Below are 20,135 nucleotides of genomic sequence, written 5' to 3'. Positions count from 1 at the left end.
TGCTATCAGATCCACCTCTGCTCGAGTGGTAAATCTGATGTTCTCAATAGCTGTAATTCCGTCTGAGTCCTGCTCCAGCCCCTTTGTCCCAGGACCCCTGTCTACCAGCCCATTTATCCCTGCTGCCACCACTAACCCCTGGTGATTCAGTAATGTGCTTGGTTGACGCAGCTTTAGGGACAGTGGCTGTTTTCCCTGCCGGTGGCAGAAGCGGGGCTAACCAACTTGTCTGTGTCTAGGTCAACTGCTATGGCAGGTGCAGTGTACCCTGGACAGGTGAGTGTTGTGGGTTTCTGCCTGCTGTGACCATCTCAAGGTTGGGCAGCTTTGGCAAACAGCCCCAGGGAGGGCCAGGCTCCTTGGGACTCCCTCTGGCCATCATCCTGGAATACGGTGGGTTTTTTTGTTTTTTGGTTTTTTCAAACAAGCAGAAGAAAGCTAAGGGTTTACAGTTTTCTGGGGCTTCATTTATTTACTCAGCGTGCATTTATTAGGCAATCTCGGTGTGTCAGGAAGTGTGCTGGGCTTTGAAGCTGCAGAGATGCCTAAGACTATGTCCTAATCTAGTGTCCTTCACTAAGTTAATGATAACCACTGTAGTGAGGCATGTAAAATGTGCTGTAGAAGCAGAGGAGGAAGAGTTTAATTGTTGGGAGGTGGAGAATAAAAGGGTGGGAGAAATGTTTGGGAGGAGGGATTTAATATGGGTTTTAGAGGATGCATAGGAGTTTGCCAGTGGGTGAAGAAGATGGGTCGTGTTTCCAGCAGGAGGTAAAAGCATGTGCCAGGCACCTGGGAAGAGTCGAAAGTAGTGAGGCTGGAGTAATGGGCATGGAGGTGGGCCAAGGCGGATGAACTGGTAAAGGTGAGTAGAAACCAAATCAGGTCCTTGTTGTCTGTAGGCCCCCAAATTAGCCTTTGTCCTACAATGAGAAGCCATTGAAAGCCTTTAAGTGGAAGAATGACAGGATGGGCTCCCTTGTTTTGCGCTCTCCCTTACCCTTTAGGCGCCTGTGGATTTAGACATACATCAGAGCTCCTACATGGTCGACTACAAACTCTACGGGAAACACAAATATGCCAGCGTCACACTGGAAGAGGTAAGAAGTCACTCAGTCCTGTCTTCTGTTGAATTGCCCACTGAAATCATCCTTTTTTCCATTTTTATTATGAGTCTGGACATTGGAGGCCCTTATTGAGAACAATATCCAAAGCCAGGAGATCTAAATAGGTCTTTTATGTGTATGTGTGTGCACATTTAAAAAATATATATCAAGTATAAGTCATGCATACAAAAGAGAGTAAATAATAAACATTTACAGTTTAAGTGACATCGATAAACGCCAGTGTCTCTATTATCAGCCAGCTTAAAACACAACACATTAGAGCCCCGTCTGCCCCTCCCTGTTCATACCCCTCCCCCACTTCCACTTCTGAGTTTTGGGTTAAACACTCCCGTGTGTGTGTGTGTGTGTGTGTGTGTGTGTGTGTGTGTGTGTGTTTAAAATGGTTTTACCCTGTATGTATGTATCTCTTTAAATAAATTATTTAGGGTTGCCTTTTTTGAACTTTATTACGTATTGGATCATCTTATTTGTCCTCTTCTGTGACTTTTGTTGTTTTGCTGAACATTATGGCACGTTGTTATTCGTTTTCTGCTGTATATTATTGTATTGCATGAAGATGCCGCGACATATTTTTCCCCTCTCCTGTCGGTGGACGTTGGGGTTCTTGACTTTTTTTTGTTAGTTCCGCCACCCCCAAATGCTGCGGTGGAGATGAGGCACAACCTCCCATGCAGGAGTCCACCCATCCTGGGAGTAGAATTGCTCTTCGTAGGTGACATTACTATTTTCCAAAGTGGGTGCATCACGGTTCGCACCAGCACAGTCCTGTAGCTCTCCAATCTTGCCAGTCCTTGGTACTGTCAGACCTTTTCATTTTTGCTGACATGGTGGGTTTGAAATAATATTTTCTTGTGGTCATAATTTTCATTTCACTGATAATTAATGAGGTTCAGCATCTTTTCATTTGTTCATGGATAGTAATTATTCTGTTTGTCTTTGGCCCATTTTTCGATTGGGTTGCTTGTCTTTTTCTTATTAATTCGTAAGAGTTCTTTAAATATTCTGGACAGTTTTCATTTGTCAGTTATATAAGTGGCAAAATTCCAGTCTGTGGCTTGTCTTTTCACTTTCTTTCACTGAATAGAAATTCTTATTTTAATATAGCCAGATGTATCAGTCCTTTCCTGTATCATTTGCTCTTTTTAACTCTTTTTTAAAAAAATTTTTTAAATTTTTGGCTGCGTTGGGTCTTCGTTGGTGTGCACGGGCTTTCTCTAGTTGCAGCGAGCGGGGGCTCCTCTTCATTGTGGTGTGCATGCTTCTCATTGTGGTGGCTTCTGTTGTTGCGGAGCATGGGGTCTAGGCACGTGGGCTTCAGTAGTTGTGGCTCACAGCCTCTAGAGCGCAGGCTCAGTAGTTGTGGTGCACTGGCTTAGTTGCTCTGCAGCATGTGGGATCTTCCTGGACCAGGGATCGAACCTGTGTCCCCTGCATTGGCAGGCAGATTCCTAACCACTGTGCCACCAGGGAAGTCCCTTAAGACTTGTTTAAGAGATCTTTTCCTATCTTGAGGTAGCCTCACTAAAATTAATAAGATCTATACAAACAAAAGTGGAACAGTTCCTGAGATACATTATTTAGGAGAAGCAAAGTGCAGAGTCGAATTATATAACACGTATCACTGGTGTACAAACTGAAGGGGTGCGGATATACATAAACATATATATATATATGTTTATATGTACATAAAATATTTCTAGAAAGATACAAAACACACTGACGACAGTGGTTGCCTCTGGAGATGGGAACAGAGAGAGGAGGAGAGTAGGAAATAGACTTACTTTTCACTATAAACCCTTTTGTACTATTTCAGTATATCTCTCTGTTGTACATATTACCATTCAAAAACTATTAAGTTTCTGAAAAATATTGGGTTGGCCAAAAAGTTCGTTTAGGTTTTTCTGTAACATCCTACAGAAAAGCATGAATGAACTTTTTGGCCAACCCAATTTAAAAAAGTGTGCTCTGTCTTGGATACTTCTAAGGAAGACGCTCCATTGTCACCTCTCTCAGCCCTCCCTTCATGTATGATTTGTTTCCACAGCAAGCAAAGCTGGATACCCAACTCCAGAACAAAGAGTTTTACAGGCCTACCCCCAGCCCCAATCCCAAGCTAGGAGATGTATACCCTGCCTTCAAATGACCCGACATGACCGCCAAAGACCTGGGGCAACCCGGCTTCTTCCCACCACAGGACCATGTGGCTCCAGCGGAGGATGAATGCAGGTTTGTCAACATCTGTCCTTCCGTGTACCCAGCTTCCCACACCCTGTACCTGGCCCACGGCGATGCCAACCAGATTCACCAGAGTACCGACTTCCCCTGCCTTTTGGAGCCCGAGCGCCAGCCTGCTGCAGAGGTGAGCAAAGGCTACTTTCTACTGCTTGGCTGTGCCTGTCCTTATCACTGTACAGTCAAGGTCTCCATCTTGAACCAATGGGGACCCTTGATGCCATTTTACCAGTAGGTAGGCTGACAACATCTTCCAAGGGCACTGTGGAAATTCCTCCCTCTCACAAGGAAATCCCTGCTCCACCCTTGGAGTACAGATTGGAGAACTAAAAATAAAACTCTGGAAAGATGTTGCAGCAGCACCGGGACTGTGCTTGTCCGACCTTACTCCCTGGCCTGCCCCAGGGGGCAGCATCCCCACCATAGGAGGAGAAGGGGAGGGAGGGAAGAAGGAAAACTAGTATGTATGGAGGGCCAGAATATGTGTGATGTTTCATTTTAAGAGCCCTGCTGTAAGGAGTCTTACTGTTTTAGTCATTTACTTACAAAATGGGAAAAATCATGTTTTGCATAGTCATCTGAATGTTAGGTGTGCTTGTAAAACTTGAAATGCTATTGGATAACTTTTCACCTCAATACTCTTAATTTATTCACCACTCTCACCCTTGTCACAATCAATGGTAACCATTTAGAGGGCATCATTTCATATTTTTCTTCTTGCTCAGTGGACCTTGGTGAACACACAATGTATGAGTCAGTTAAGAAACAGGCTAAGCTGCTGTAACAAAGGGAACCAAAATACAGAGACTTGAACAACATGCAAGTTTCTCTCCCATCTAACAGTTCAGAGGTAGGCAGGTGAGAAGGGGGATGGGCATTCTTTGCAGTGGCTTCCAGCTCTGTGTCCAAGGTGGCTGCTATGGACTAAATTGTGTCCCACACCCAAATTCATATGTTGAAACCCTAACCCCCAATATGATTGTATTTGGACATGGGGCCTTTAGGAGGTAATTAAAGTTAAATGAGGTCATAAGGGTGGGGCCCTAATCGAATAGGATTGATGGCCTTCTAAAAAGAGGAAGAGAAAGAGAGCTCTACACACACACACGCACACACACACACACACACACACACACACACACTCCAAGGAAAGGCTATATGAGGACATAGCAAAAAGGTAGCCTGCAAGCCATGAAAAGAGGTCTCACCAGAAACCAAACCCTGCCAGACCTTAATCTTGAACCTCCCAGCCTCCAGAACTGTGAGAAAATAAATTTCTGTTGTTTCAGTCACCCAGACTGTGGTATTTTGTTATGGCAGCTGAACGGACTCATACAGTGACTGACTCCATTATTGATATTTTTTAGTTAGCAGAAAGGGAGAAACAACCAGGGGGATTCAGGTCATTTCCCTTTTAGGGGAACAATGCAGAAATGATACCCTTCACTTCCAGTCTTCCTCTTGGCCAGAGCTCAGCCACATGGTCCCACCCAACTACAAGGAAGGCTGGGAAATGTCATCTTTATCCTGGGTGGCCATGCGCCCAGCTAAAAGTGAGAAGTTAGTGCAGAAGGAAAGATTGGATTTTGGTAGACGATTACCATTTTTGCCACGATACATGAGAAGGCTTTCCCTTTATAGGATCACGCTAAACACCAGTGCTTCCGTAGGGAATCGTGTTACAATGCAGATTCTGGTTAAGTCAAGGATGTGGAGGAGATCTGCATTTCCAACGAGCTCCCAGGTGAAGCCTGTGCTGCTAGGAGATAGTTCACGCTTGAGTAGTGACGTTATATGCAATACTCTGCATCTTCCTTTTCACACATCATTACTTATAGATCTAATTTTTTTTTTTTTTTAAAGCTGCGGTTTTTTTATAGCTACTTTATTTATTTATTTATTTATTTATTTATTTATTTATTTATTTATTTATTTTTGGCTGTGTTGGGTCTTCGGTTCGTGCGAGGGCTTTCTCCAGTTGCGGCAAGCGGGGGCCACTCTGCATCGCGGTGCGGGGACCGCTCTTCATCGCGGTGCGCGGGCCTTTCACTATCGCGGCCCCTCCCGTTGCGGGGCACAGGCTCCAGACGCGCAGGCTCAGCAGTTGTGGCTCACGGGCCCAGCCACTCCGTGGCATGTGGGATCTTCCCAGACCAGGGCTCGAACCCGTGTCCCCTGCATTAGCAGGCAGATTCTCAACCACTGCGCCACCAGGGAAGCCCCGATCTAATTATTTTTAATGACTGCCTGATATTCCATTGAATTGATGGATTTTATTTATTAAACTATTTTCTTATTGGTGGATAGTCATGCTTTTCCAATTTTCTCCCAACAAATAATGCTGCAATAACTATTCGTGAACATATATCTTTACAAATGATGCTTTGATTTCTGTAAGGCAGGATCATACAAGTGGGATTTCTGGGTCAAACCATATGGGTATGTAGTGTTAATAGATACCCCCAGAACAGCCCCCTTCCTATCAGCACTGAGTAAGAGTGCCTCATCTCCCATCTCCTCACCAGCATATGGATATTATGGATCTTTAAAACTTTTGCCAATTTGATAAGATGGAAAATGATATCTCATCATGGTTTTAACGTGGCTACCAGTGAGGTAAAGGATCTTTTTTATGTCATTAGCTCTTGGATCTTTCTCCCTTGAGTTATCTTTTTTCTCATCAATTTATAGGAGCTTTCTGCACATTGGCCACAGTAACCCTTTATCTAGCACATGCTTCAAATATGTTCTCTCTTGAGTTTTAAATATAAACATTTAAATGTGTAATCTGAATGTATTTTTCTCTAATATAAAATTCATAATACCTGCATTAGAAAATGTTGTAACGTGAAGAAAGGTGTGAAGAAGAAAAAGAAACTGCGTATAATCTCGCTGTTCAGTCAGTGACAACTTCTGTTGACATTTTGATGCCCAGGGTGGCAGGGTAACAGTTAAATTCTTGGGCTGTGGAGTCAGACAAAACTGGAGTTCCACCCACACCTACATTTACAACTTACCAGGTGAGGGGTATTCTAGAAAGTTATTTCATCTCTCTGAACAGCAATTTCCTCATCTGTGAGAAGTATTAATAATGATCATATCTTTGAGTGAACACAGCGCCCATGATATAGTTCGTGCTCAGTGAGATCTTTTATATGTATATTTTACTTATTTATATGCATATTTACAAATCTCACACTGAATACGTAATTGTTGCATTAACTATAAACATTGCTACTCAACCTTAAAACCTTATAAATATTATTGAATGAACATACCATAATTACTATTGTTTAACAACCAAGTTTCCAATGATGTATTTTCTCTTACAAATAAGGCTGCAGAATAAACTTTTTTCTCCAATTAGGTAGAAAAAGAGAGATAAAGCTACTGGGTCAAAGTGTATGAATATGTTCTTGATACATATTACCGAACCACTTTCTAAACAGGTGTATTTTAAAAATTTTATTGAGGTTTAGTTGATTACAGTGTTGTGCTAATTTCTGCTGTACAGCAAAGTAATTCCATTACACATATATATACATCCTTTTTCATATTCTTTTCCATTATGGTTTATCACAGGATACTGAATATAGTTCCCTGTGCTATACAGTAGGACCTGGCTGTTCATCCATCCTATATATAATAGTTTGCACTGCTAATCCCAGACTCCCAATCCATCCTTCCCCACTCCCCCATCCTCTTGACAACCACAAGTTTGTTCTCTATGTCTAAAAAGGGGTATTTTTAATATTAAGGGATCATTACTAATTTTGTTAGGTGTGATCATGGCATTTTGATTATGTTAGAGATACTTCGTTTTGAAATATTTACAGGAGCGATGATATCTAAAATTTACTTTAAAATATTCTAGCAAAAGAAACAGCATTAGTAGGATGAAGAATAATCAGTGAAACAATTTTAGTGACAAAATAAAAGTTGACCTGGGTGATGGGTGTGTGGAAGTTCATTATCCTACTCTCTCTACTGTTATGTTTGAAATTTTCCATTATAGAACATTAGATCAGAAAAGGAAGGGAGGGAAGGTGGAGGAAAAGGAAGAAAAGAAAGGAAAGAAGGAAAAAAGAAGGATGCACTCCTTTTGACTACCTCTAGCCATTTATAAGCGTGTCTAATTTATAATATTCTTGTCATCCTCGCTATTCTCATTAAGAAAGAAAAAGAAAGAATGAAAAAAAGAATGAAAGAAAGAATAAAAGAGAGAATAAAAAGAAAGAGGAAGAAAGAAAGGGAAAGAAAAGAAGGAAGGGAGGAAGGAAAGAGAGAGAAAGACTGAAAGAAAGAAAGAGAAAAAAAGTCTGTTAGTTTGATAGTATAGCCTTTTTGATCTATGGTGAGGTTGAACAATTTTGCAAATGATCTTTATCTCTTTATTGAAGTATAGTTGATCTACAATATTATAGTTGATTTCAGGTGTACAGCATAGTGATTCAATATTTTTATAGATTAGACTCCATTTAAAGTTATTACAATGTTGGCAATACTCCTTGTGCTGTACATTACATCCTTGTAGCTCATTTATTTTATACATAATAGTTTGTACCTCTTAATCCCTTACTCCTGCCTCTTGCCACTACCCCTTTCCTCTCCCCACGGGTAGCCACTAGTTTGTTCCCTGTGTCTGTGTGGTGTGTGTGTATATGGATATAATGGAATATTACTCAGTCATAAAAAAGAATGAAATTTGCCATTTGCATCAACATGGATGGACCTGGAGGGTATTATGCTTAGTGAAATAAGTCAGACAGAGAAAAACAAATACTGTATGTTATCACTTATATGTAGAATCTAAAAAACATACAAATGTATGAATATAAGAAAACAAACAGACTCACAGATCTTATCTCTTCATCAGTTGTAAAATGTTTTCTTGCCTGTGTGTTCCCATCTCCTTTATCTGTTACAATCCTTAGTGAATCTCCTTTTTTTTTTTTTAAACTATGCTGTTTCTTTTTTTAAAAAATAAATTTATTTCTTTATATTTTTAATTTTTTTGGCTGTGATGGGTCTTCATTGTTGTGCACGGGCTTTCTCTAGTTGCGGCGAGTGGGGATTACTCTTCGTTGCAGTGTGCGGACTTCTCATTCTGGTGGCTTCTCTTGTTGTGGAGCACAGGCTCTAGGTGCCTGGGCTTCAGTAGTTGTGGCACGTGGGCTCAGGAGTTGTGGCTTGCGGGCTCCAGAGCACAGGCTCAGTAGTTGTGGTGCACGGGCTTAGTTGCTCCACAGCATGTGGGATCTTCCCGGACCAGGGCTCGAACCCGTGTTCCCTGCATTGGCAGGCGGATTCTTAACCACTGTGTCACCAGAGAGTTCCCTTAGTGAATCTCTTTTATCCATGATGCCTTCCAAGATGTCCAGAAAAAAAGTATCTGCGAATGAAATTTCACTACTTCTCAATACTTGTTAATAAATAATATTTTCTTTCCAGTGTTGAGTCAGGTAGATCAGCTGACCATTTTAAAACATAGTTACTTCCACAAAATGACTTAGTTGAGGTAAAAACATTAATAACAATAGCTACCCTTTATCAATCACTTATCATACGCCAGGCTCTGTGCTGCACACATCACAGGCATTATTTCATCCTCACACACAAATAAAGAAACAAAGGTTCAGGGAAATAGGTTAAGTGCCCGGCCCAAGGCCACACATGGCAAAGCCAGAATGTGAATCCCAGATTTATCTGAGTCTAACCCCCAGGTTTCATTTTGGGAATGTCATATGTCATTCTTTTTTCTGAATAAATGATGGAAAGCCCCTTAATACCATAGTTGTCTTGCCCCTTTATGTCCAAATTTCCTTGATAAACCACCCATTGGTGTGAATAACTGCCTGGACCAAGAAGATGGGCCAATGCGAGTGGTCTTTCAGGAGTTCTTAATCCGAGGCGTTCAGGAGGTCATAGCCTTTATCTCAGCCTTACAAGGGGTGTGAGTGGCTGTGCCTAAGATAGAAAATGGATCACCCAGACAGGCCTGGACAGCACCTCGGGAGTGGACAGGGCAAGAAGGCTAGCTGGGCCCTGGGTCCCTTGGAGCAGGAGAGGACAGTGGAGGGGAGCCCAGGAGGGAACTGCTCAAGAGAGGAGGATGAGACCCCCAACAGGCTGCATTTGAGGTGCTTGCCCCATCTTCCCACAGAGAGGCCCGAAGGCTGATAAACTGGTCTCTGTCTCGGCAACAGCCACTAGAGTCCCAAGATCCTGCCTCATAAATCTCTGAGCTGGCCCTCTGTCCAGAGACCACTGCAGAAGCATCCAGCTAGCACCCAGGAGCGCCCCCTGCAGGTCCTCCCCGTATTCCTCCCAGAGGAATCAGAACACACGACAGATTACTTCTCATCTCCCTGCATAACCGCCCCTATGGGGTTGCCACTGCAAAGGCCCTTCGTATGTGGCATCAACCTTTCCAACACACACACACACACACACACACACACACACACACACACACACTTCCCACTTCTGTGCCTTTGCACTTGCTGTCTGTCTGCTAGAAAGCCCTTCTGTTTTCCCCCAGCTGCATTTCTGTCTCTTCCAAAAAGCCTGTCTTGATAATCTCCTGTCCCCAGCAATTTGGGTTCCCAAGTCCCTTCATTCCTCCATCCCTTAGAGAAGTGCTGTGGGAATTCCATGAATGAACACCTAGAGCCTGGCAAACAGCGAAGGCTCAATAATTGTAAGATATTTTTCATTTTTATTCTCTTTAGAATTGTTACTGTCTTATTTATCCCTGAGAGTATTTTATTTACCTTGGTGGCTCCTGGCACCTGGCACATAGCAGGTACTCGATAAACATTGAAGGGATGAATGGTGGAGACCGGGGCTTTCCAAGGGGAGACACAGGAGTGAGGTGCCTGACCTCCGGGCATTTCAGCAGCTGCTCACCAGCCTCTGGCCTCCAGCAGCGTCAGGCTCCAGGCGACCTTGTGCGTCCACCTTCAGCCAGGGAAGCTCTCTGCCCCTGGCCATGTCAGGTGAAGTTACCTGGGCAGACATTCCCAAGGATGGCCCACAACTTTGCCCACTGAATTCTACTCTCGACCAATCAGAGTCGTCTTTGGGAAGAGCAGGATGGTGGGAGGTCCAGACTGGGTTAGGTGCCCGCCTCGGCCCCCGCCCCATGCCTTCCCAGTCCTGAAGCTAGACTGGACTGTCTGACCAGCGGACCCAGGAGAAGCCTGCTATGGGTCAACAGATATTTCAATATTCTCAGCAGAAGACTCTTAGCTCCTCGCCTAGTTATTCCTGGGGCAGAACACGCCTGGATGCCAGCAGCCACCCCATCTGTCTTCATCGATCTGCGTTTTCAGAGCTCCCTGAGGTCCCTGAGCATAAGGGTAGAGCACAGAACCCGGAGCAGGGGCTGTGGAGGTGGACCCAGTGTCAAGCCAGGCACATGCCCTATCTTACCAAATACCCATCATAGCCATTGAGATAATCCAGCCGTCACCCCACTTTATAGCCGAGGAAACTGAGGGATCAGGTGATTTGGCCAAATGTCACAGGACATGAAGCTTGGCTTCTTTCTTCCGTGAAATCTCACTTCCATGAAAACCTTCAGTTTTCTCATCAGTCAAATGAGGATAATTACACCCATCTTACAAGATACAAATGAGAATGTACATGATAGCACAGGGAACTATACTCAATATCTTGCTATAATTTATAAGGGAAAATAATCTGAAAAAGAACATATATATATATATATGTATGTATAACCGAATCACTTTGCTATACACCTGAAACTAACACAACATTGTAAGTCAACTATACCTCAATTAAAAAAAAATAAATTAACAGGTGTACTTAAAAAAAAAAAAAAAGAATGTACATGAATGGACTTTTAAAATTTTTTGGTAAAATTTAATAAAGTGTTTTGCTGCACTTGCTTGAAGACTTGCCACTGCCCGGCACTGTGTCCCCCATCCCCACCATGATGTCAACCTGATGGGATGTTTTGTCATTCCTTGGCCTGGGGAGGGGCCCTGGTGATGAGGCTTCAGAAACAGAACTGGGAGGCTCCGAGATAATGCTAACAGCCCTTACATGTGTATATTCTTCAGAGTTTACAAAACACAGCCGCAGATGCTATCTCCTGCGATGCTCATTTCACCTCTAGGAATTCTTACCCCCATTTCACAGAAGGATAAGTAACTAAGGCGAGGTGGGGATGCAGAGCCCAGGCTTATAGTGCAGTGTGCCCTCTTCTGGATCAAGTGGCCACCCACTGCTGATCGTGAACTCTGAAGACGTGCCTAGCAGGCAATCACATCTGAGCACCTTGATAAAATGCTGATTCCTCAGCCCCACCAGGTGTGGATGGAGAGTCACTAGGTCTGGAGCAAACTCCAAGCATCTGCATTTTTATCCAGTTCACCTGGAGGTTGGGTCGCTGGTGCTCTGAGAAGCAACAGAGGAGGATGAAGAGTTCCTGGAAGTCTCAGGGGCAGACAGTAGTAAATCTCTGCCGGAGATAAATTACGAAGTGGGCGTGCAGGGGTTGGCATGGAGGGGATGAGGGTGGATCAGAGCAATACCTATTTTTTTTGGCTGTGCTACCAGGCTTGTGGGATCTTTGTTCCGCCACCAGGGATTGAACCCGGGCCCTTGGCAGTGAAAGCGCCAAGTCCTAACCACTGGACGGCCAGGGAATTCTAACACCTATTTAAATATCTCAAGAGTGTCTTGGCTAAGCAACAAGCCAGAAAGTGTGCATTAATTTCCAAACATCAAAAAATATGTATATTTCACTTATAAGAAGTACTTAGTGTAGTTAGACCCATAGAGACAGAAAGCAGTATGGTGGTTGCCCAGGGCTGGGAGGAGGGGGGAAGGTGATGATGAAAAAGTTCGAGAGATGGATGGAGGTGATGGTTGTACAAAATGTGAATATACTTAATGCTACTGAACTATACGCTTAAAAGTGGTTGAAATGGTAAATTTTATGTTATGTGTATATTTCATCACACACACACACACACTATATATATATATATATATATATATATATATATATATATATGAAAGGGAAACTGTGACATAAAACCTGGAAACTATAAATTTAAAAAATTAGCACATTGCCTACATAATAATTAAAATTTCTACATGGGAAAAATACCATAGACAAAATCAAAAGGCAAAGAACAAACTGGGAAAATATTTGTAACACAAATGACAAAAGCATCCGAGTCCCTTACACACCAAGAAGAAAAAGGCCAACAATGCAGGGGAAAAATTATTATTATTACTATTTTGAATTTTATTTAATTTATTTTTTATACAGCAGGTTCTTATTAGTTATCCATTTTATACACATCAGTGTACACATGTCAATCCCAATCTCCCAATTCGTCCCACCACCACCACCCCCCCCCACCGTGGCTTTCCCCCTTGGTGTCCATACGTTTTGTTCTCTACATCTGTGTATCTATTTCTGCCCTGCAAACCGGTTCATCTGTACCATTTTTCTAGGTTCCACATATATGCGTTAATATACGATATTTGGAGAAAAATTATTTTTGAAATCAACGATTTACTCATTTAACAAATATTTTTTAATGGTATATGCCAGGCACACGTCTAAATGCTGGGAATACAGCAACAATAAAAATAATAATAAGACAAAGAGAGTCCACACCAGAAAGGAAAAATGACAATAAACTAAATAAGGAAAGTATATAATATGTTGGAAAGTAACAAGTAACCTGGAGAAAAGTAAAGCAAGCACAGAGGGTTAAGAGGGCTGCGACCTGGGCACAGGTTAAATAGGTTCGTCAGAGCAGAGCTCACTGAGAAGGCAACTTTTGAGCAAAGCAGGGAAGAGGAGAGAGACCTTCTCACCGGGATGAGTGGGACCTACTGACCAGGCCAAGGCCCTGACGGGGACGGGCCTGGGAGGCCAGTCAGGGCAGCAGAATGAGGTCAGAGAAGACACGTAGGACCGTCCACAGACCGCTGAGCCGTTGCAAAGGCTCTGAGCCTTATTCCAAACGAGCCGGGGGCCACAGGGAAGTAACGAGCAAAGGGATGACATAACCCGATTTCTGTTTTAAAAGGATGACTTTAGGGACTTCCCTGGTGGTCCGGTGGTTAAGACTCCGCGCTCCCGATGCAGGGGGGCACGGTCCGATCCCTGGTCGGGGAACTAAGATCCCGCATCCCGCATGCTGGCACAGAGCGGCCAAAAAAATAACAATAATAATAATTAAAAATAAAAAATAAAAGGACGACTTCGGCCGCTGGGTTGAGAAAACCCTGGGAGGGCAAAGGCAGAAGCCGGGAAGTCGATTAGGATAATCCAGGCAAGAGTTGGTGGCGACTTGGACCAGAGTGGCAGTTGCCAGGTGGGGATGGTGGGAAGAGGTGGGTCTTGGGGGCGTGTGAAGGTCCAGCCAACAGGATTTCCAACAGATCGGGGGTGCGGAGGGCGTGTGAGAGCAAGAGAGGCAACAGTGGTGACTCCAGTTTTTGGTTTGTGCCAACTGGAAAGTTGAGCGGCTGCTCATTGAGTTGGAGAGGACAGCAGTCAGAATGCGTTTGGAGGGAAGATCAGTCTGGCTTTGGAAATGTTAAGTTTGAAACTCCAGGGGGACATCCGATTGTGGACTTGAGGAGGCGGTTGGCTACACTGGGGGAGAGGTCGGCACAGAGATCAGGGGCGGCTGGAGACAGAAAAGTGGCAGTTAAGAGCCTACGGATGGTACTGCAAACCAGGGCACCTGACCCCATTGGCAAGGCATGGAAGTAGTCCAGGGACTGAGGTCTAGGGCAGGTCCAGGTTGAGAAGTCACGGAGATGGGGAGGAACTGAGAGGCGGGAGGAAAACCAGGGGAGTGGGTGTTCTGGAAACCACAAGAAGAGAGGTGTCAGGGAGGAGGGAGCTATCAGTGGACCCGCTGGGCCAGATGCTGCCGCTGGGCCTGGAAGCATGAGGCCTGAGGACGAAACTCTGGGCGCAGTCACAAGGTTATGGTGACCTGGCAAGGAGCCTTGGCGTGAATGGGGGAGAAGAGAGGGTGGGCAAGAGGGAATGAGGCAGAAGAAATGGGGGGGGGGGAGGGAAATGGGCAAAGACATGGAAAGTTCACAGAAAAAGAAATATGCATGGCTTTTAAACAATGGAAAGATACTGAACTTCATCATCAAACAGCAGAGGGAATTCCCTGGTGGTCCATTGGTAAGGACTCCGCACTTTCACTGCCGAGGGCCCGGGTTTGATTCCTGGTTGGGGAACTAAGATCCCACAAGCCACGTGACAAAAAACAAAAAATAAACAACGGGGGGAATTCTTTTTACATCTATCAGATCAGGAGAGATTAAAAAATTGATACTATACTGTGGAAACCCAGAGAAGCCAACTGTCACCCATCGCTGTTAGGACTTGGTATTAGTACAGCCTTTCTAGTCAGTAAACTTAGACTTCAACCCAGTAATTCTGCTCCTAGGAATTTGTCCCAATGGACAGAGTCACACGGATGCTTAGTGATTATGTACAGGCATAATCACAGCATTATTATTTATAATAGCAAAGCCCCGGAAGAAATCCAAATGTCCACCAACTGGCCATCAATGGAACACAAGTAGCGACGGACTAGGAAACAGGAAAGTGAGTGCGTATCATCTCCTCCCATCCATAAGGACTTCTTATCCTTTTGCACTGTTGGAAATTTTAACCGCACACATGTACTGCCTTAAGAATTAAATTTAAAATAAAAACGTACACAGTGGGGTCACATCAGGTAGATTTGGAAGGGACTTGCAGGTTGTCTAGCCCAGTGGTTCCCCCTCCCCCATGCATGGCTGGGCTGCATCTGGATCACCTAGGGGCTTGTTAAGACGCAGAACTGATGTGCAGAGTCAGTATCTGGGGATCTGGATTGCACTCCTCAGGCTGTTCTGAAACACAGGCAGGAGAATGCAGTGGGCAGTGCACTCACCACCGTGTACAATTCCCTGAAGAAATTGAGGGCCTTACAAGTGTCAAGCACTGTTCTGGGGGCTGTTTTCCCCACAGTGAAGAGCCAGGCAAGAAGGCAAAAAGATCTCAGGGAGCTTCCCTGCCCATACGAAGAGACACCTGATACAGTGATACAATAGCTAGTATTAACTGTTTTACGGAAATCACTTAGGCGCTTAACAACCTTATAATGATAGGCACTATTCTTATCCCCATTTTATAGATGAGAAAACAGAGGCACAGAAAAGTCACACAGCCAGTGAGGGGCTGAGCTGGGATTAAACCCAGCAGTCTAACTCTTAAGGTTATAAACACGATGAAATAGAAAGTATGTGGGGCTTCCCTGATGGCGCAGTGGTTAAGAATCCGCCTGCCAATGCAGGGGACACGGGTTCGAGCCCTGGTCCAGGAAGATCCCACATGCCATGGAGCAACTAAGCCCGTGCGCCACAACTACTGAGCCTGCGCTCTAGAGCCCGCGAGCCACAACTACTGAGCCCGTGTGCCACAACTACTGAAGCCTGCACGCCTAGAGCCCGTGCTCCGCAACAAGAGAAGCCATGACAATGAGAAGCCCGCGCACCACAACGAAGAGTAGCCCCCGCTCACTGCAACTAAAGAAAGCTCGTGCGCAGCAACGAAGACCCAACACAGCCAAAAATAAATAAATTAATTAATTAAAAAAAAAAAAAAGAAAAAGAAAGTATGTGGACTGACAGGGGCGGGGTTAGTGGGAGCAGACCTCTGGGTCTGGTGCTCAGAGTGGACCCCTCTGAGACTCAAAGGACAGGAGTGACACATGGCAAACTCAAGGCCGTCTGATGGGGAAGACAGCTGGGTGCACTCATGGAGCAGGAAGAAGGCCAGTGTGACTGTGGTGGCTGAGAATGAATAATTAAAGGACAGACTGAGTATCTGGTCACTCTAAAGCAGCACTTTTCCACTGGTGTGATTCCTTCTTCAGGTGGCAGGGAGCACACTGCCTCTTCCATTACACAACCGTTCTGTTCTTTAGGAGATCCTTCCTTGGGCTGATTTCCTCCAATAGCCATTTTCTCCTCTGTATTAACAGAGCCCCCAAGTTTCCTAGCTGGGCCACGGCCACCTAGAATAAAGACTACATTTCCCAGCTTCCCTTGGATAAAACGTGGCCCTCTGACTACACCCAGCCAATGGGCCATACCCGGAAGTGATGCGTGCATCTTCCCCTCCTCCACCCTGTAGTTTGGACAAACTGTGAGCCAGCTGGACCACGTGGGTGGGATGAGAAGGAGGCTGGATTCCTGAGTGGTACACAGCAGTCACATCAGCTCTGGAATGTCTCATGGGAGAGAAACAAATCACCAGTGGTTCTCCACCTTGGTTGCACATTAGAATCAAAGGTGGGGGGCTTTATAAAAATACTGATGATTGCCCCCTCTTCCTCCATTTCTTTTCTTTTTTTTTTTTTATTAATTTATTTATTTATGGCTGTGTTGGGTCTTCATTTCTGTGCGAGGGCTTTCTCCAGTTGCGGCAAGTGGGGGCCACTCTTCATCGCGTTGCACGGGCCTCTGACTATCGCAGCCTCTCTTGTTGGGAGCACAGGCTCCAGACGTGCAGGCTCAGTAGTTGTGGCTCACGGGCCCAGTTGCTCCGCGGCATGTGGGATCTTCCCAGACCAGGGCTCGAACCCGTGTCCCCTGCATTGGCAGGCAGATTCTCAACCACTGCGCCACCAGGGAAGCCCTCCTCCATTTCTGATGTAATTGGTCTGGGGTGTACCCTGAGCTTCCGATATTTCAAAAAGCTCCCCAGCCAAAGTTGAGAACCCTTGTTTTATGTTGATCTGGGTTTGTGTGACACACACCTGAACCTCTATCCTGATACGTCCAAGGAGGGTTGGCTCTTAAAAGCTGTGCCTGTAAGACGGTCCCACTGCTCTCACTGGACAGGCCTTCAAATCTCAAATCAGGTGACACTCCTCCTAATGACATCATGTTCAGCTCTTTGCTGGGATGAGGACTGATCAGGAGAAGAGTCACAGACTGAAAGCCTGAGACTTAATCTGGGAGGAGGACTTTCCAGGGGCTGAGGGCAGTGTGGGTGAAGGGAGTGGGGGGGTGACTAATACAGAAGCTGGGGACATAGCGGCTTGAGGGAAGCCCAGTGGTTCAGTCATTATTCCTGAACAGAGTTGGCACATGGCGGTTCTCCAGAGTTGAGGCTTAGCTGGGTCAGTTGGTGGAGGGCTTAGTATGCCAGGATCATGAGTTTGACTTTTAATGTGAGGATGCCCAAAACCTGTCAAGGATGGTAAGCAGGGAATAAATAGCATAGCCAGATTTGGGCTGTAAAACATTCTCTGTCGTGTCACCGTGAATTGGTTCAAGATTGGAGGTGGGGAGACCAGTTTTGGGATCTGGTGAGAGGTGATGGAGACCAGTGAATGACGGAGACTTGAATCTGAAGTTTCACTAGATGCCTCACATGGTTGATTTACTTTATGCTTTTAATCCACCTGGAGTTTGGATCGTCTGCACTTACACTGCTTCCAGGCCAGTCCTCCCTCAGCCTATGCTTGGCCAGACTTTAGGGATCTGGACAAAGAGGTATAGCTCCCTCCAGAACTGCCTTTCCCCTTAGGAGCTGATCAGGAGATGTTGGCAGAATTAACCATGGCCCAGTTGGTTTTGATCTAGTAGGTGGCAGCCCAGAGTTCCAATCTGCTCTCCAAGCTATCAGAATGAGGTCAGGCTACAGGAGGAATGTTGAAATAAATCTAAAACCTCACCCCAAAGCAACCATACTCCAATAAAAATTAATTAGAAAAAAAACAAACTCACCCACATCTACCTCAAACATTAATTTGCATATGAATCACTGGGGACTCCTGTTAAAATGTGGATTCTGATCCAGCCGGTCTGAGGTGTTGAACCTGAGATTCTGCAGTTCTGCCAATACTCTTGGGCCAGCAGCTATACTATGAGTGGCAAGGCCTGTGGTTCTCTGCCTTGACTGCATCTGGGAATTACCTGGGAGCTTTAAAAAAAATCCTGATGCCTGGGCCTCACAGACAGAGGGTGTGGTTTTATACGGCTAGAGTGTGGCCTGGATATTGGTATTTTTAAAGGTCCCAGTATTCTAACCTGCTGCAAAGATGGAGAAGCAGAGCTTTCAAAATCACCCAGGGAGCTGTTTTTTTTTTTTTTTAATGTACGTTCTAGGACAACCACTCCTAGAGCTTTTGTTTCTTTAAATCTTGGAAAAGGCCTCCAAAGAAATGTGCATTTTAGCAAGCATCCCTAGAGATTCCGCTGCCAGTGAACAATGCTCACACTGGAACCCTCCCCTCACCCCCGCTCGGATGTTGCCCAAAGGCAGAGATTATCAGAATCAGATACAGTGGGACTGGACCCCCAGGCTCAGTCAATAGCTGCATAATTGCAGGTAAATCACTTTAAAAAAACAAAACAAAACAAACAAGAAAACTTTATTTGCCTTTCCCACTAAGATTAATATACTTGTGTGGTTATTTCTGTAAAATAGATTCCACAAGGGGAATTTCTGTATCAGGAGGAATTTGCTTGCAAATTTTGACAGATACCAAAAATTCACTGAAATGCATTCCTCTTTGCATTCCTAACTGTGTGGAGGAGAATTCTTTTTTATAACACTTGCACCCACACAGGTAAATCTTTCAAATTCTTGCCATCTAGTAGTGGAAAAATGGGATACCCGTTGTTGCTCTCATTTGCATTTCCCTGATGAGCAGCGGGGTTGAGTTCTTTTCATTCATATATTTATTTTAAAATATTTACAGGGCTTCCCTGGTGGCGCAGCGGTTAAGAATCCGCCTGCCAAGGCAGGGAACACGGGTTCGAGCCCTGGTCGGGGAAGATCCCACATGCTGCAGAGCAACTAAGCCTGTGCGCCACAACTGCTGAGCCTGGGCTCTCGAGGCTGCGAGCCACAACTACTGAAGCCCCCGCGTCTAGAGTCCGTGCTCCGAAACAAGAAAAGCCACCGCAATGAGAAGCCCACGCACCGCAACAAATGGTAGCCCCCGCTCGCCGCAACTAGAGAAAGCCCACGCGCAGACAAAAATAAAATAAGTAAAATAAATAAATGAAAAGATTTACAATTCTCCTCCTTTGCCTGATTATACCTATTAGGGCTAAATGCTCTGACTTAGTAAGTTTCAGTTTCCTCCTCTATAAAATGGAGGCGATAATATCTCCCAAGGTGGTTGTGAAGATTAGATGAGATTTCACGAATATACAGTGCCTAGGAGAGGACTTGGTAAACAGCAGGCGTTCCAGAAATGTTTGCCTTTGAAACTTGCCAAGGCGGGTCCATTCAACCCCAGGGAAGGTGGGCGGGCGGTGCCTGGTAATTCACAACGGGCGGTAGCCCGGCTCCCCGCGCGCCGCATCCGGGCCGCATCACACCCGCGCAGCCGAGGTGCCCGCTGCCAAGTCCGTCCTCCTGCAGCTGCCCCACTGAGGGACGGGTCACTGGACCCTCTCGACGACACCCAGGCAAACCCCAAGGCCCGCGGAGCCCCCCTCCTTCCCTCGGTGTCTTGTCGCCCCCACGTGGCCAGTCGGAGCTCTTCTTTCTCCCAGACCGGTCTTTGCATCAATAATTCCTGGCGCCGCTCCCGGCTGCGCCCGAGCCAGACATCCGGCCCCGGGCCAGAGAATGATGTCTCATCCACATATCTTTGATCTCCAAACCCTCTGGCCACCCTGCGCCCCGGCTCCCCGCGGAGTCAGCCGGGGGTGGGGGGTGGGGGGTGGGGGTGGGGGTGGGGT

The 20,135-nt window shown here is 45.4% G+C and overlaps 1 protein-coding gene across 1 annotated transcript; it reads left to right on the top strand.

Moving 5' to 3' along the window:
* Window positions 1–249: 249 nt before the first annotated feature.
* SPMIP9 (sperm microtubule inner protein 9) lies at window positions 250–3,594 on the top strand. The gene is given in 3 exon segments (XM_059943346.1): window positions 250–276; window positions 1,008–1,100; window positions 3,172–3,594. Coding segments are annotated over 3 exon segments (543 nt in total).
* The last annotated feature ends 16,541 nt before the right edge of the window (window positions 3,595–20,135 follow it).

The sequence above is a fragment of the Balaenoptera ricei genome, chromosome 13, assembly GCF_028023285.1.
Source record: "Balaenoptera ricei isolate mBalRic1 chromosome 13, mBalRic1.hap2, whole genome shotgun sequence".
NCBI classification, from domain to species: domain Eukaryota; kingdom Metazoa; phylum Chordata; class Mammalia; order Artiodactyla; family Balaenopteridae; genus Balaenoptera; species Balaenoptera ricei.
The sequence above is the reverse complement of the archived record's forward strand: the minus strand, read 5'-3'. Positions and strand labels throughout refer to the sequence as shown.